The 16,542-nt window shown below is 50.8% G+C and overlaps 1 protein-coding gene across 1 annotated transcript in view; it reads left to right on the top strand.

Annotated features, from left to right (window-relative positions):
• The window catches only part of LMCD1 (LIM and cysteine rich domains 1), a 56,991-nt gene that overhangs the window by 31,240 nt on the left and 9,209 nt on the right, over nt 1-16,542 (top strand). The window contains exons 3-4 of the mRNA XM_006070770.4: nt 4,408-4,663; nt 9,297-9,626. Coding sequence (XP_006070832.3) covers nt 4,408-4,663; nt 9,297-9,626 — 586 coding nt within the window. The remainder of the gene's footprint in view (nt 1-4,407; nt 4,664-9,296; nt 9,627-16,542) is intronic.

Genomic DNA, 16,542 nt, shown 5'->3' with positions numbered 1-16,542 from the left:
TCTCACCATGTTCCTATGTCCCCAAGTAATCACCTTCTTCCGAATCTTTTTCAACCATGTAGAAACTGTTCATAGGCCATATGGAAGGAGGTGATGGACTGAATTTGCCCAGTGGGCTATACTTTGCCAACCCCTGATGTAGACAAAGCCTGATTTTACAGATAAGAAGCTTGACAGGAGCCTGTGGTAGGCTTGTGTTCAGGCTGAGATTATATCCCAATGTCATGCCTCTTCCACAATTTCAAGTTGCCTGTGACAGCCTGAAGAAATGGCCATTGTGGCATTGTTGAGGATCTCTCTAGATGCATGGATGTCCTCTTCAATCTGGATGCCTGGAAAGAGCAGGAATGGGACCAAGGAGGTGTCTTTCTCATCTATAAGGTCCCAGAAATGAGTCTGGCAACAAAAACAGCACAAATAAAGGAGAAATAATGTTGACACAATCAAAGGACATCTCATATTTCTCAGCATTTTCCGTTTCAAAGTATTCTACATCCCAACACCTCTCATAGCATCCTGAGCATCTACGTGAACCAAAACTGCCAAAGGGCAGCTTCCTCCCCCAGATCCAAGTACGGAAGGTTTGCGGATGTCAGAGGACCCCATGGGACTCTGGGCTTCCCTTCCCTTCCTTCCTCTTCCTCCTCTCTCCACTTCCGGCTCTGCTGCCGCCTCACCCCCATAAACCAAAAGTGCCCTCACCAGCCTCCTTAAAGAAGGAGTCTCCGCCACGCCTGGCTCACAGAGAACACCGTTGGTCATGCATGTGCACGTGTGCTCAGTCGCTCGTCATGCTCGAGTCTTCATGGCCCCGTGGACTGTAGCCCGCCAGGCTCCTCTGCCCATGGGAGTTCCCAGGCAGGAACACTGGCGTGGGTTGCCACTTCCTTCTCCAGGGGATTTTCCTGACTCAGGCATCTAACCCACGTCTCCTGCATCACTTGCATTGGCAGGTGGATTCTTTACCACTGAGCCACCTGGGAAGCCCATTGGTCATGAATAAAATGCTCCAGTTACATAAAACAAGCAACCCCTTCTCATGAGAATGAAAAGAAAAGCCTTCTTGCATTTGCTACCTACCATCTTTAGGGTGCTAATTTATCTGTAGAGATAATTTCCCTGAAGTTATCATTGAGCGTGCAGATTTTAACATGTCCCAAATGACATGCAAAATCCCGGGCTGGATGAAGCACAAGCTGGAATCAAGATTCCCAGGAGAAATATCAATAACCTCAGATATGCAAATAAAACCACTTTAAAGTGAAGAGGAACTAAAGAGCCTCTTGATAAAAGTGAAAGAGGACAGTGAAAAAGCTGGCTTAAAACTCAACATTCAAAAAACTAAGATCATGGCATCTGGTCCCATCACTTCATGGCAAATAGATGGGGAAACAATGGAAAGAGTGACAGACTTTATTTACTTGGGCTCCAAAATCACTGCAGATGGTGATTGCAGCCATGAAATTAAAAGACACTGGCTCCTTGGAAGAAAAGCTATGACAAACCTAGACAGCATATTAAAAAGCAGAGATGTTACTTTGCTAACAAAGGTCTGTATAGTCAAAGCTATGGTTTTTTTCTGTAGTCATGTATGGATGTGAGAATTGGACCATAAAGAAAGCTGAGCGCCAAAGATGTGTTGCTTTTGAACTGTGGTGTTGTAGAAAACCCTTGAGAATCCCTTGGACTGCAAGGAAATCAAACCAGTCAATCCTAAAGGAAAACAGTCCTGAATATTCATTGGAAGGACTGATGCTGAAGGTGAAGCTCCAGTACTTTGGCCACCTGATGTGAAGAGTCGACTCACTGGAAAACACCCTGATGCTGGAAAGACTGCAGGCAGGAGGAGAAGGGGATGACAGAGGATGAGATGGTTGGATGGCACTACTGACTCGATGGACACGAGTCTGAGCAAGGTCCAGGAGTTGGTGATGGACAGGGAGGCCTGGCATGCTGCAGTCCATGGAGTCGCAAAGAGCTGGACACGACTGAGTGACTGAACTGGACTGACTGAAATGGCAGCCCACTGAATGCAAACTGGAAGCTTCTCCCCAAATAACGCTTAAAAGGCTTCCTTCTCTTCTCCTGAACACCACACTGCACACCGTGCGTTAAAAACAAGAAGCAAGCCTTGCACTGAAGAAATGTGTTTAACTTTCTATAACCCACTGTCCTCCAAACTCATCACCGATGAGCACTTTTCCATGTGCCACATCCTGACTTCTTGGGGGAACTGGTCCAGGCAGCAGAACCACCCCAGAGTATATGCAACTCTCATGGCCCAACCTGATTCTACCATACGTTACAGTTTCCACCTGATCTTCTCTCTCTCTCCCATCCCCACTGCAGTCTCCTTGAAGGCTGCGATGGGGCCTCCTTCTCTTCATATCAGGCTAGGGGTTCTCTACCTCAGCACTACCAACAGTAGGGGCTGGATGGTTGTCTGCTGTGGAGGGAGCTGTCCTGTGTATTGTAAGATGTTTAGCAGTAACCCTGGCCCCTACCCAGACACCAGAGCCCCCCATTGGGACGATCAAAAATGTCTCCATGGTTTAGTCGCTGAGTCATGTCTGACTCTTCCGACCCCATGGACTGTAGCCTGCCAGGCTCCTCTGTCCACAGGATTCTCCAGGCAAGAACACTGGAGTGGGTTGCCATTTCCTTCTCCAGAATGTCTCCATGCTCAGCCATAAAAAAATAATGCCATCTGCAGCAACATGGACGGACCTAAAGATTGTTGTACTGAATGAAGTAAACCAGACAGAGAAAGGCAAATATCATATGATGTTGCTTATATGTGGAACCTAAAGAAAAAGGTACAAATGAACTTATTTACAAAACAGAAATAGGGTCACGGATGTAGAAAACAAACTATGATTACCTGGGGATAAGGTTGGGGGAGGGATAAATTGGGATACTAGGACTGATATATATACACTATGATATATAAAATAAATAACTAATAAGAACCTGCTGTATAGCACAGGGAACTCTACTCAGTACTCTGTAATGGCCTATATGAGAAAAGAATCTAAAAGAATCTTTAAAAAAAAAAAAAAAAAAGAGTGGCTATATGCCCATCCATATGTATAACTGATTCACTTTGCCATACAGCAGAAACACAACAGTGTAAATTAACTATACTCCAATAATTAAAAAAAAAAAGTGTCTCCAGATAGTGCCATATGCCCCCTGGGGACAGTTCTGACCGTGGTTGCGAACCACTGATGTAGAGCATCAAGGTAAGCTTCCCAGAGCCCCACAATCAAAATTTGTGCTAACTGATTAAATGCATCAATCTCCTGCATTTCGAAGAGAAAGGGAGGCTTCCTCTGAGCAAGCCTGGCTGTGAAGCGCGCAGGCAACTGCCCTGACATCTCCCCGCTGAGCCCCGCCCCGCCCCACCGAGGTCGTGATGCAGTTCGCTTGACCTAACAAGCTCTATCTACATCGCGTGTGTTCCAGCATCTGAGATGCAGCCTGCCTAAGGGGACCCGGCCAGGAAGGGAGGGGAGCGCTTTTCCTCTCACTCTGGGAATTCTGGATAGCTAAACCTTAACAGCATGACACAAAGCTGCCAACTGCTTTTGTTTTTAATTGTCAGAGGGAAGCATCAGGCTTTCAAGTCAGCCTATGAAGCCTCCCCAGGACGCTTTTCTTCTTCCAGCCCCAAGACGAAGCCTTGCCAATGGATGTCAATCTCTCCAGCCGGAGGGGTTTAAGCTCATCCTCTTTCCCCCCAAGTCCTGTCCACCAGTTTCTTGAAGAAAACTTCCAGCTGTATTTTAACTTCAGGATGAGTGCTAAAGTGTTTACAAATTGCTGAAGCTCTGAGACTCATGAATCTTGGGAGACAATTTCAATAATTCTTTACAGCAAGAATCAGCAGACTTTTTAAAATAAAGGGCCAGATAGCAGATATTTTAGGCTCTGCAGGCCTCTGATCTCTTTTGTAATTACTCACTTGCTGCTGCCACCCAAACGCAGCCACAGACCACAGTAAATGAATAGGCATGGCTGTGTTCCAATAAAACTTTATTTACAGAAGCAAGTTGTGGGCCAGGTTCAGCCCACAGGCTGTGAAGATTCCTGACCTAGAACATCTCCAATGATGAACCAGCCTTTGCCACCCCAATGCAGTGGAAAATTTCTCAAGAGAAAAATTGTGCTGTTCTTTTTACCAACAAAAGTCATACCAAATTCCCCAGAGACAGATTGATAGGAAGACATTGAGGTGCTGATTCCAAAGGCCTTTTGGTCTCCAGTTACCATTTGTCTGCTGCTAACCTTTTCAAGTTACTAAAGTTAAACTTTGCGCTTGCTTTCCAAAGCGTAGATGCTGCCAGCGGGAGACTCTGCCTCTCTTTTCTGGAGGTTGATCTCACTTGTCCCCATCCCACCCCTCAGGAAAATATGCAAGTCATGCAAATGCAGCCAAGAGGACCACTGCTTGAGCTCTGACCTGGAAGATGATCGGAAAATTGGCCGCTTGCTGATGGACTCCAAGTATTCCACGCTCACAGCCCGGGTGAAAGGCGGGGACGGCATCCGGATTTACAAGAGGAACCGGATGATCATGACCAACCCCATTGCCACAGGGAAAGATCCCACCTTTGACACCATCACCTATGAGTGGGCTCCCCCTGGAGTCACCCAGAAACTGGTAAGACAGCTTCCTGCAACCAAGTGGTTATTTCCTTTCTCTTGTAAATAGGAGTCATGCCATGGGTTCCTGAATGTCAAAGACAAGGGAACACAGGTGCAAGGTTATAAGAATGGTAGGAATAGCTATGGTTTCATAGCTGCTCCTACCTCTGGGTTCTTGAAGTGAAAACTATCTGGGCCTCATTTTTCCTCATCCATGAAATGGGTAGAGGTGTTCATGGGAATTCCAGCTGCATTACACAGTTGCTTATGGTTCCCTTTGGGCTCTCTGCTTCTGAATAGAGGATGCTTTATCCTTCAGAATTCTCAGAGTGCTTTTCTTCATCCACAAGTTGTTCATTTTCCCTCAGAGTGATCTGGGATGTGCCCTTTGCAAGGCTAGGGGAGAACACAGGAACACTCCTCTCTTCTCCCTAACTCCTGGGCTTAGAAGGGAGTTATGCCAGTTTACTTTACATAACTCTGGGGAAATGGCACCCAGAGAAGGACAAAGCCTAGAGAGAGCAGGTGATTTGCACAAGTCACCCCCCTTCAGCTTCCAACTAAAAGGACCCAAGGAAGGTCCCTGTGAACAGGCCTTACCCCAGGCAGTTAAGTTGGGAAGCTCCAGACAGCAGGGTCAGAATCATCAGACATGAGGACTTAAATGAAGCCCCAGGTAGCATCCCATGCAGGCCCCTTCAAGACCCAGAGCAGTGGGCTAGTGCCCCTCAGATTTCCACAAGTGCAGAAACTATCTGGAGAGCTTGCAGAAACACATCCAGCAGGCTCGGGGCTGGTGTGCCAAGCTCCCAGGTCATGCTGAGGCTGCCAGCTCCTAGACCACATCTGAAGTAGCAAGGACCTGGGTGATTTCTACAGGTTAATGAGATTTTAAAAAGCCCTACAAGGTTAGCAATGCAGACCTGCCATTGAATCCCATCTCTCCTGGGAGAAAAGAAGTGCCTTTCCAGTCCTGTGCGGCCCTGGCCCTGCAGGCTCCTCCCGCAGCTCCTGCCTTGCCCCCTCACTCAGTACCGGGCAGTGCGCTGACCTCCTGCCTTCCTGCCCTGGACCACTCTAGGCTCCTGCCCTCCGCAGGGTTTGCACATGCTGTTTCCTCTACTTGAAACATCCTTTCCTGGCTCTCTGTATAGCTGGGTCCTTCTGTCAATCAAGCCTCAGACGGGCCTCACCATACTACCCCATCTACAGTTGACGTCACTCATCCCACTAAAATTTTTTTCTCTCTCTCTCCATTCTCCATGGTATCCTTAGAAGCTCTTTTTTTTAATTTATTTATTTTTTATTGAGGGATAATTGCTTTACAGAATTTTGCTGTTTCTGTCAAACCTCAACATGAACAGCCATAGGTATATCCTTAGAAGCTCTTATTTCAAGCTGTCCTTGCCTCATGCAAGCCTATGCTTCATTATCACCCAGAGCATACGCACACATGTCCTGTGCATGGTGCATCCTTCGCCTCACACTGCACAGAGCGTGCAGCGGGCTTGATGAGTATTTATGCCCACGTGACCTCCCAGCCAGTGACACACCACAAGTGGTCAGTGAGTGGGCTGGACCTGCTCCGTAAAAACCCTTGTGAGTGGCCCACAAACAGAAGTGCGGGAATGGAGAATAAATATCGGGAAACCTCTGTGGCAACTGACACCCAAGTGCGTGATGGCCAAACAAAGCTCTTGTGTGCACAGCCTCCTGTGGCCTGAGAACCGTCTCACCAGGCACAGTGAGCCCACAGATCGTCCTGCGATCCAAACCACCCAACAGAACCCCCAAACAAACCTTGATTCTTTACCATAGAAGGTTCAAGCCTGGAGTTTAAGGAAGGAGGGGTGCAGAAATCCCTTCTAGATAAAGCAAAGAGAGACAAAGTTTGGTTTTTTTTTTATAAGCTTTGCTTTTTGAGAAGCATACTTTCAAAGAACACTTCAGCATGCATGAGGTGCCTGAGCTTAGCCACCCGGTGAGGTAGGGGTCAGTTTACCTGTGAGGGGACACAGAATGGTTCACTGCCCTTTGCCAGCATGAGGGGATAGGCAGGGGCAGGTCGGGGGCCACAGAGGGAGGCATTGAACAACAGCAGTGTCGGGTTCCGGTGGTTCAAAACACAGGTCTGCCTCCAGCGCCTGGGCCTGGGTGAACCATCACTGGGTCTTCAAGATGTTAGTGGAAACTAAAGCAAGAAGCTCATAAAAGAGCCGGCTGTGGGCGACAGGAACTGGCCGGTGAAAACCTCAAATGCTTCGGCCCCAGCCTAATCAGAGGAAGGCATCGTCGGGCCGTGATTAATGCCGGCTCATAAAACCGCACGGGATAAAGGCCCTTCTGTCTGCCCTGTGTCTGGCCTGCCTGAGCAAGTCGCATTTCTGAGATTGGATGACTCTCCTCCCACTCACCCTTCCGACTTTTCCTTAAATTACCAAGTGATCGGGACAGATTACATTTTGGAAATGGCCTGAATCTTGCTCTTTATCACCCTTCCCAACCAGAATAAAAACCAGAGAAATGCTTGAGCTTTTAAAGACTAAAGTCATGATAAACCTAATTGCTAGTATTTATTGAGTACATACTGTGAGCCAGGCGCTATGCTAAGAGCTATACATGCACGGAAAGTGTTAGTCGCTCAGTTGTGTCTGACTCTTTGCAACCCCATGGACTGTGGTCCGCCAGGGTCCTCTGTCCACGAGATTTCCCAGGCAAGGATACTGAAGTGGGTTGCCATTTCCTACTCCAGGGGATCTTCCCAACCCAGGGATAGAAGAACCCAGGTCTCCAGCATTGGTAGGCGGATTCCTTACCATCTGAGCCATCTGGGGGAGGGGGTGCATTATTGCTCCCATTTTACAGAGGAGCAAACAGAGCCTGTGGAGGAGTCCATGCAGGCCTGGCACTCTCGTGTGCCATCATCTGCCCCTGAACCCAGGGCAGACACCACTGCTCAGCCTCCCACTGATCAGTTTCCCACTGAGCCCTATTGGACCTCAGCATCCTTCTCAACACCGCACTCTAGGCTGCCAGGACTGACCAGGATTTGCATGGAATGTGAAGCCCATTTACTGTCCTTGTCTGACAGCTGGAGAAGATCAGGAAAAGCAAAATCGGGACTGGGCCTTCTGACCTCAGAGTCCGTGTGTCTCCTACTGCCCAACCCTGGGAAAGAGCACCTTTCTCCTCCACTTTTCTCTCTGATCCTTGATTTGTCTCCTGGTAAAGCCTGATTCTGGGAACCTCTTCCCCAAGAATTCTCCACCGGAGGGCAAAGCACCAAATGATTCAGAAAGGTCATCCAGTCTTACACCAAATATTGGTTTAGGACCTAACGCAGTCTTCCCAACTGATCTGAGAAAAGGCCTCTTGCTAAAGGTTTTGGGAACATGACCTTGGTTGGCTTCCTAGGGAGACTGCTGATTCTGACCCAATCTCTCTTTCCATCGCCCCCTTCCCAAGTCCATGCCAATGATGGCAACTGTCTGAGAGCTATGCTGAGGTGGGTTCTGAGACCTTCATTGGGGTTGATTATTAATGTCTGCCATGTGTGAGTGAGTAGGGAGTGGTAGCATAGGCCTCAAGTCAGCCAGGATCACGAAACACACACCAGCAGCAACCAGATGCTGGGGCCTTGTCAGTGCAAAGGCAGAGAGCTGGTACCCAGCTGGGGCTTTAAGCTGCAACAGGAAAAGTAGGTCTCTGTCTCCAGGATGCCAGCCAGGCACCCCTTAGCTCTGCAGGTCACACACACGGTCTCAAACACAGGGTTGATTTATAAAGTCAAGCAGGGAGGGGTGCAGGCCCTAGAAGGTGGGAGCCACACAGAGACCCAGGGCCTGGGCATCCTGGCACCAGGCAATGCTTCCACAGAAGGCAGCAGCCACGGGCCATGGGCATCAGGCCATCCGGTGGGAGGGTTAGGGTCAGGGTTGGGCACAGAGGTGGCAAACAGTAGCAGAGTATAAACAATATTCGTTTCACACTTTCTCAATCTGTGTGGCCTTGACCTTTATCTCCCCATACCTGGGACCCACCCAAGTGTAAGATTTCTACTCATTTTAAAGAAAAGCAAGCCAGCAAACTAATGAAAGGCCAATCGGACAGTTATCCATGGCCATATTTATAGTCAGATGGTCTACCATCTATCCCAGCCTTATCAGTGTGGAAATGTTATTGACCTGAGACCTTGTCGATTCTACTATTAGAAGGGGCCCTTGCATATTTTAAAATTAATAAACCATGAAATGCCTTCTGCCTATAAGGATTTAATTATACTTTGCTAAGAAAAGCGATTTAAAAAAAATTTTTTTTTATAAGAAGCATTGCCATGAGGTAAACGAGGTAAAAATCTTCTGTTTTTAAGGAAACAAAATCCATGTTGCAGAGCCGGCGGATCTAAAATGAAAGTCTACTGAAATTATCCCATTCTCATCAAGCATGTGAAGCTGTGGTTACGGCTTGGGGGAGAGTGGAAGCTTGTTCAGGCCTCCCTTGGGTGTTCCCCCAAAATTCACCCCTTTTCTTCCTTGAGACTAATCCTTGGGTTTTCCGGAAACCTGCAGGAAACCACAGGTCTTGCCAGGGCTCAGATCTCCCATGCCCGGGTGCATGGGAATCACGGTGCTGGGTCTCCCCCTCCCCAGGGCCTGCAGTACATGGAGCTCATCCCCAAGGAGAAGCAGCCGGTGACCGGCACCGAGGGCGCCCTCTACCGCCGGCGCCAGCTCATGCACCAGCTCCCCATCTACGATCAGGACCCCTCTCGCTGCCGCGGACTTTTGGAGAACGAGCTGAAAGTGATGGAAGAGTTTGTGAAGCAGTATAAGAGCGAGGCCCTAGGTGTGGGCGAGGTGGCCCTCCCCGGGCAGGGCGGCTTGCCCAAGGAGGAGGGGAAGCAGCAGGAGAAGCCTGAGGGAGCCGAGACCGCGCCCCCGACCACCAACGGCAGCATCGGTGACCCGTCCAAGGAATACGTAAGTCTCTCCCACCCCTCCGTCCATCCATCCATTCATGCCTCGGGTCTGGATGAAAATGCCCAGGTCAGGGCTGCAGGGTTAGGGCCCCAGCTCCAGGCCCTGTTCCTTCATTCCTGCATCCATCTGTGGTCATGGTCCAGAGGCGGTCACAGACAAGCAGACCCCACCAGCTCAGAGAAAGGGTATCTCTCCTTGCTCGATGGTGAGGGTGGGCTTGGGGGAGGAGGGGAGGCCCCCTCTGGCCTTGCAAGAGTCACTAGGAGTCCCCCAGGCCTTTGGGCTCTTCAGGGGAGGCCTGTGTTGCCTTCAAGAGGTGAGCATGCCCTAAAAGAGGTGAGAGTCTCAGAGCACAGCACAGTCAAAGGACTGAATGAAGTGCCAGGTGGCTGATGGTGTGGTACTGGGGGGCTGGCAAGGTCAGCAGAGGCACATTTCCTGAAGAGTCATGCACTCCATCCATCCATCACTCAAGGATCCATTAGCCTGTACTGTCTGCCGAGATCCAGGAAATTAAACAAGCAGAGGACCCTGTCCCCATACTGGGATGTCATAGACTTAGGACTTTACTCCAAGGGCCATAGAGAACAGTGGTGGGCTTGAGACTGGGGGCCACGTGGGGCTATCTGCTAAGTTTCATGGGACCCCCAACCCCAACCCCCATCAGTCAAGAGGCCCTGTGACTCTACGTGACATTGGAAACATGAGTCCCAGTCCATCAAGCAAATCACCTGCCTTGCTGGCAACAGGCAAGAGTCACCCACGTGAGCCAGGAACCCCAGGGAAATACCCACCCAAATGATGCTGTCACTACATCAAGAAGGGGTCTCTCTTCTCTGTAACTCACACTTGCTATCCGAAACCTGCATCCTGCATTTCCAACGCCCACCCCATGGGCACATTCATTTGGGATTGCCATCTGATGAACTCGAAGACAAAAGAATGAAACTGATTTTCCTTAGCACAAATTAGTGCTGGTGTTGAAAAGACCTGTTTCTCAGGAAGAATTCACACCCCAGGAATTGATTTTTAAAAATTACATGCAGTGACCATGTTTTCAGAAACCAGCCCCCTACCCAGCCCTGCTCTCTATCCACCCTCCAGTAGCCATCGCCTCTTAACAACTAAGTACTGTGGAATTCCAAATTGGAAGGCAGCTTCTTTAAGTCTGTGACATCTCCCAGTTGCCATTCCCAGGAGAGAAATGCTGATCTGAGAACGTATTTCATCCTGGATTCCACATGTTTGGACAGCGTGGAAGTAGGGCAGAGGCAGCCTAAGATCCCAGGTCCTTGGCAACAGTCAGCTCTAGGAAATGGCTCTGAAACTTTAGAAGCATTTAAACAAGACCAGACAGTAAATAGAGAATCCACAGGAAGGTGATATTGGTGGGTTGAGCTGGTTAGGGAAGACAGACTTTTCCTTCCCTTGTAGTTGTTGTTCAGTCGCTAAGTCGTGTCCAGCCCTTTGTGACTCCATGGACTGCGGCACGCCAGACTTCCCTGTCCTTCACTATCTCCCAAAGTTTGTTCAAACTCGTGTCCATTGAGTCGATGATGCCATCCAACCATTTTATCCTCTGTCTCCCCATCTTCCTCCTCCCCTCTATCTTTCCCAGCATCAGGGTCTTTTCCAATGAGTCAGTTCTTCGCGTCAGGTGGCCAAAGTACTGGAGCTTCAGCATCAGTCCTTCCAATGAATATTCAGGATTTATTTCCTTTAGGATTAACTGGTTTGATCTCCTTGCAGTCCAAGGGACTCTCAAGAGTCTTCTCCAGCACCATAGCCCCTTCCTTTTCCTAAACCCGATCTTCATTAGATAACTAATTGTGTCACTAGTAGACCACATCCGTTACCCCCTCTAGACACTGAGGTCCTGTCTTGTCCATCTCTGTAACCGAGGGCCACAAATCAAACCACCCCATCTCTGCAGCAGGTACCACTGATATAATATACAGAGAAGGTGCTTGATAATTATGTGATGCATGCATGAATGAATGTTGAAACTAAGTTGATCCTCTAAAGATGGAGACCACATGGGTGGCTGTTTTGCTTGAGAGGACAATGAGATTTCAAGTGTACATGCCTTGATCATCTTCTGTGTGCTACATGCTACGTTCACCGCTTTCAGGTCTCGGATTAATTCAGACCGTTACCCGGTGGGTGGATTTCACAACCCCTGTATTATAGGTGGGACTTCCCAGGTGTCGCAAGTGGTAAAGACTCCACCTACCAATGTAGGAGATGCAAGAGAGGCAGGTTCAATCCCTGGGTCAGGAAGATCCCCTGGAGGAGGGCATGGTAACCCACTCCAGTATTCTTGCCTGGAGAATCCCATGGACAGAGGAGCCTGGCGGGCTATAGTCCACGACATTGCAAAGAGTCAGACATGACTCTATGCACACATGTGTTGCAGGTGAGGACTCAGGGATTCAGAGACGATAGGTAGCTTGTCTGAGGCCCCATCATTTCTGGGGGGGAGTGGGGTGGTCAGACTCCGGATCTGATACTCTTTCTACTGTGTGATGCTGAATATAGAACCCTGCCTGTTATCTGTATTTAACTCAATGTTTATCTCCTCAAAGCCAGGGAGCAAATTCTATTAAGGAAACTAACATCCTGCCAGGCTGTAGACTGTGTCCCTGGCAGCCCCAACCCAGGGGGCAGCATATCAAGGGGACATGGGTGCTGGCCGGCCTGTGTGCCGGGCTCCCCTTGTTCTCATAAAAGGGCAGCAGGACAGCCTCCAAAGCCAAATGTCAGGCACAAACCCTCCTCCCCTGAGGAGGGAAACGAACTTGGCTAGAAGCCACCGGAGCATTCAACCTAAGAACCTGGGCACAGGGAGGAAGCATAGAACTGACACTCCAAATCAGTGATGTGTGAAAGAGGAGGCAAAAGGAGGGACATGTGCCACGCAGTGCACTGGCGCTACGATGGTAACACACCGTGCTTCATCATCCTGATGGCACGACTGTAACACACCGTGCTTCATCATCCTGATGGCGAGCGTCAGTGCCATCGCTGGCCTTTGCTGAACCAAGGACAGTGCTAAGCAGGGAGCATCTGATGTAGAGCTCCCAGCCACAGGAGGTGGGGCTGTGGGGTTCAAACCAACCTCTGTCAGCCCCCAAGCCCATCTTCCTGTTTCCCAAGGTTTATTGCCCAGAAAGCTCATGGATATGAAGCTATTAAAGGGCCACATGGCCGTGTAAAGGGGACATCAGGGTTTCTTTCAGGCTGGACTTCTCAGAGCCTGCAGAAGACTATGGCAATGTCCAAAAGCACCTGGCACCCTGGCTAAAATCCAGCAGCCTGGGTCCCACCCCAGACTAGTGGGTGCAGGTGGGGCCTGAGACCCAGCACTTCCAACAAGTCCCCAGGCTGATGCCAGTGCTGGGCTAGGGGCCACCCTTTGAGAACCACTGCTATAGAGGGTTGAAAATGACCTGATGTATAAGCTCAGCCAAAACGATATCGCCAATGAGGGTCCGCGAGATGCTAACATGGACGTGTTCTAGACGTGTGTGGCCTCCCCCGGCCCGGCTTCCGGCGTCCAGCTTTGAGAACACTGTCAGAACTCTTGAATTCCTTGAACTGCCCACGGGGAGTTCAGGGAACATTTGCAGATAATACAGCCCCCCCGCTCTCTCCCGGCCCTGATCGCCCCAGCCGGGAGCTCACAACACTCTGCTCTCAGCAGCCAGAGGCCAGGGGCCCCACCCTCAGAGCCTCCACAGCCTGCACCCCACGGTGGTCCTCCCCGGCGCTCACTCGGCTCCGTCCTGAGGCTGGGCAGCCTGTTACCTTGGAAACCTTGGGAGGAGCCGGGACCGCAGCGATGCCAGGGTCGGACTGCCGACTCCTCCCTCCACCAGACTGACCAGACCAGAGGAGCATTCCCGCCAAAGCCTGTTCGGAGTCATCGTATGGAATCCCTGCCCACGGGCTGAGTGCTGGGTGAAGCCGGAGAACGGCGGCATGGCGGGAGCAGCAGGTCCCTGGAAGTGCCACTCTGACGCTGTGCTTAGGAGAGGTGGCAGCATGGGAAATGCCCATGAGAGTCAGCCCTCTTCGTGAGGAAAAGTCACACAGGAAAATCCCAGGTACCAGCTTGTTGGCTGTCACTCTCAAAGCAGGCCCTTTAAATCACTGAGGCCAAGTAAACCCCCCAATATTCAGCCTCCCTCTCTCTCCCTGAGTTGTACGTGGAGTGGGGAAGGGGGCTGGTATTGCACAGCAGTCTCATTCATCTCTTTGAATCACCCGAACAACCGGTGAGAGAGGGTGGGGTTGTTATACCCATTTTACAGATGTGGAGTCTGAGGCACAGAGAGGTTAACTGGTTTGCTAGTGAGATTCCAGCCCAGGTCCTTCTGTGTCACCAGCCCTGTGGGGTCTGGGCAGGGTGGGGACAAAGCAAAGGCATGTGCACTTCTGTTTGTTGGGGTGAGTGGAGATGTATGGACTCACAGCCCAGCCAGCAAAGAATTTAGGGGCAGGTCCTGAACAAGGAAAGGGCTTGTCTGCCCCACTCCAATCCCACCTGCCATGGGTTCCCAGGGGTCTTGGGCGCTTTGAAGCATCCCGTGGTCAGGAAGCTGCCCACCCCAGCAGCCTGGACTACTCCACAGCCGCACGGCGGGGCCCCGCATCCAGCTCCCAACCCCTCCCACCTGGATGGATCCCACAGACACCAGACCTTGATGCACTGACCGTGAACGGCTCTACCAGACCATTGCCCTGCGTTCACAGAGCCTACAGGATATGTTCTCAGAAATTAAATATACAGATTTCCTGGGCATGGTCATCCTGCCCAGGAATTTCCTCCCTTCTCTACACCCCAAACTTGTAACCGAAGAAAGAAGCAAGCAAGCCAGGACATAGCATTTAATGTCATCTCCACCCTTCCGTATTTTTCATTCCTGCCAGGAGCCCCCCAGCTCCTGCCTCACAGGCCAGGCCATGGCCCCAGAGAAGATTAAAAGGAGAACAGACTGAAAGAAGCGAAGACATTTCTGGAAGTCGTAAAGATGTGTTCCTCAGGTCTCAAATGACAGTGGACCTCCCCCGACTCCATTTCCCCACAAGAATGCACAGAGGAGGGACCAGAGGCCTGGTCCCCTCCCTCCCGTGAGCCGGCCTCGCAGATGGAAACTTACAGCAGCTGGCAGCTCAGCCCAACTCCAGCCCGGACGGGGACATATTTGTGGGCAAGGGACTTCCAAAGCTTGGTCAGAGCAGATGTTTGGCTTGTGGGCTGGCAGGAGAGCCAGTCTCTCTCTGCACACTTGAAACCACCACCCCATGCCTAAGAGCCCCATCTGAGCTGAGGACCGAGGGTCAAAGGCCCAAGAGGCAGCCCTCCCAGTTGCCACGGTTACCAGGCTCCTCCACATCCGCCTGCCTCCTCCTTTACGGCGGAGATATTTTAATGACATTAAAGGAGATTTTCTTTTCCACAGAAAATTCCTTTCATCCCACTTTTGATACTATAAATACTTCTCCGTGTTGCCACATAAGGCTTCACAAGTATCTTGCCCCGCCCTGCCCCCCTTGAAGTGGGCTGCGTAATAGTCCATTGACTAAAACAGGGCTTTCATTTTCCTGTTGGAGGTTACTCCGTGACAACGATGACATGGAGGGTGGTGTCGTCTGCCACTCACTGACAGCCTATGTCGTGCCAAGCACCACGCCAGGGGCTTCTCATGGCTGTTTTATTCAATTCTAAGAATTACTCGACAAAATAGACTCTCCCCTAGCTAGTCGTCTAACTGGTGAGCGCTGAAGCCAGAACTGGAATGCGGGCCAGCCTCACCCCAAACCCCGCACAGACTCCAAACAATGGGAGCTCCCCGACTTCCAGAGCTCCCAGGGGGCCTGGGCACCATGCGAGGCTGCTGCAGTGGAGATGGCCACACGTGAGCCTTGTCCCTACTCTCCCTCTGTAAGGACATGCTTGTCAAAGGGGGACCAAGAACACCCCAGGCCGACAGTCTCTCTTCCAAGTGTAGCATTTAAGAAGACTTTGTGGCTCCCACCTCCCCCTTCAGCAGACCACCAGTGAGGGAGACTTGGTTACACGCCTGACATTCTACCTCGCTTGGCAGAGCGCCCCCTCCCCAAGGACCTGGGCTGAGAAGACGTGGGAGGCAAAGCACGGGGTGGCTAAGCACTTGCCAGCTTCAGGGCCCGCCTTGTGTCACAGAGGAGGACACTGAGGCTCAGACAGGCGGCTGAGTCATCCAAGGTGCCCCCAAGAGGAAGCGATGCTGGGACTCCATACAAAAGCCCGGGACCCTGACCACCGTGCCTGCACCATCCCATGCAGTCTGCACCTGAAGGAGCCCGGGAAGATGACAGTGTGGGGGCCTGGAGCACAAGGGGCGGAAGATGCCCGCCACAACACCGGGCCAGGAAAGAGCAGAGAGACGGGGCGGGGAACCAAACTACTCTGGGATGCACAAGGTTGCAAAGCCAAGATGGTGAATAATCGCCATAAGAGGAAATGGGGAGATGCTGTTTATGAATAAATTGTTGAGTATTTGTGTTGGAGGGAAGCCAGCGCCTGGATTCAAGGCCCTTGTGTTAATATTTACTGTGTTATAGTGGTGAGCTTTTCACGAGGTAATCTGAGTTTAGACTGGGGAGGCCTTTGGATAAGAGCCTTCCAGAAGGGAAGGGCATGATTGGGACAGAACTGCTGGCCACCCTGACGGAGAGGCTGTGGCTGGTTTGGAAGGTTCTCGGTGCCTGCAGACTCATCTCTGAAGGCTAGCGTGTCTCATCCCTGGAGGTAGTTCTCTGGCCATGGGACCTGGGGCCACTGGCCTGGACCTGCTGTTTCCTGAAACGCTTTGTGTGTTGGTTACTTCCATTCAGAAGCCTGAATGACTCTGCGTGCCCGCATGCGCTG

The sequence above is a fragment of the Bubalus bubalis genome, chromosome 21 (genome assembly GCF_019923935.1).
Source record: "Bubalus bubalis isolate 160015118507 breed Murrah chromosome 21, NDDB_SH_1, whole genome shotgun sequence".
Classification (NCBI taxonomy): Eukaryota; Metazoa; Chordata; class Mammalia; order Artiodactyla; family Bovidae; genus Bubalus; species Bubalus bubalis.
Note: the sequence above shows the minus strand (reverse complement) of the source record. Positions and strands in the feature narration are given on the sequence as shown.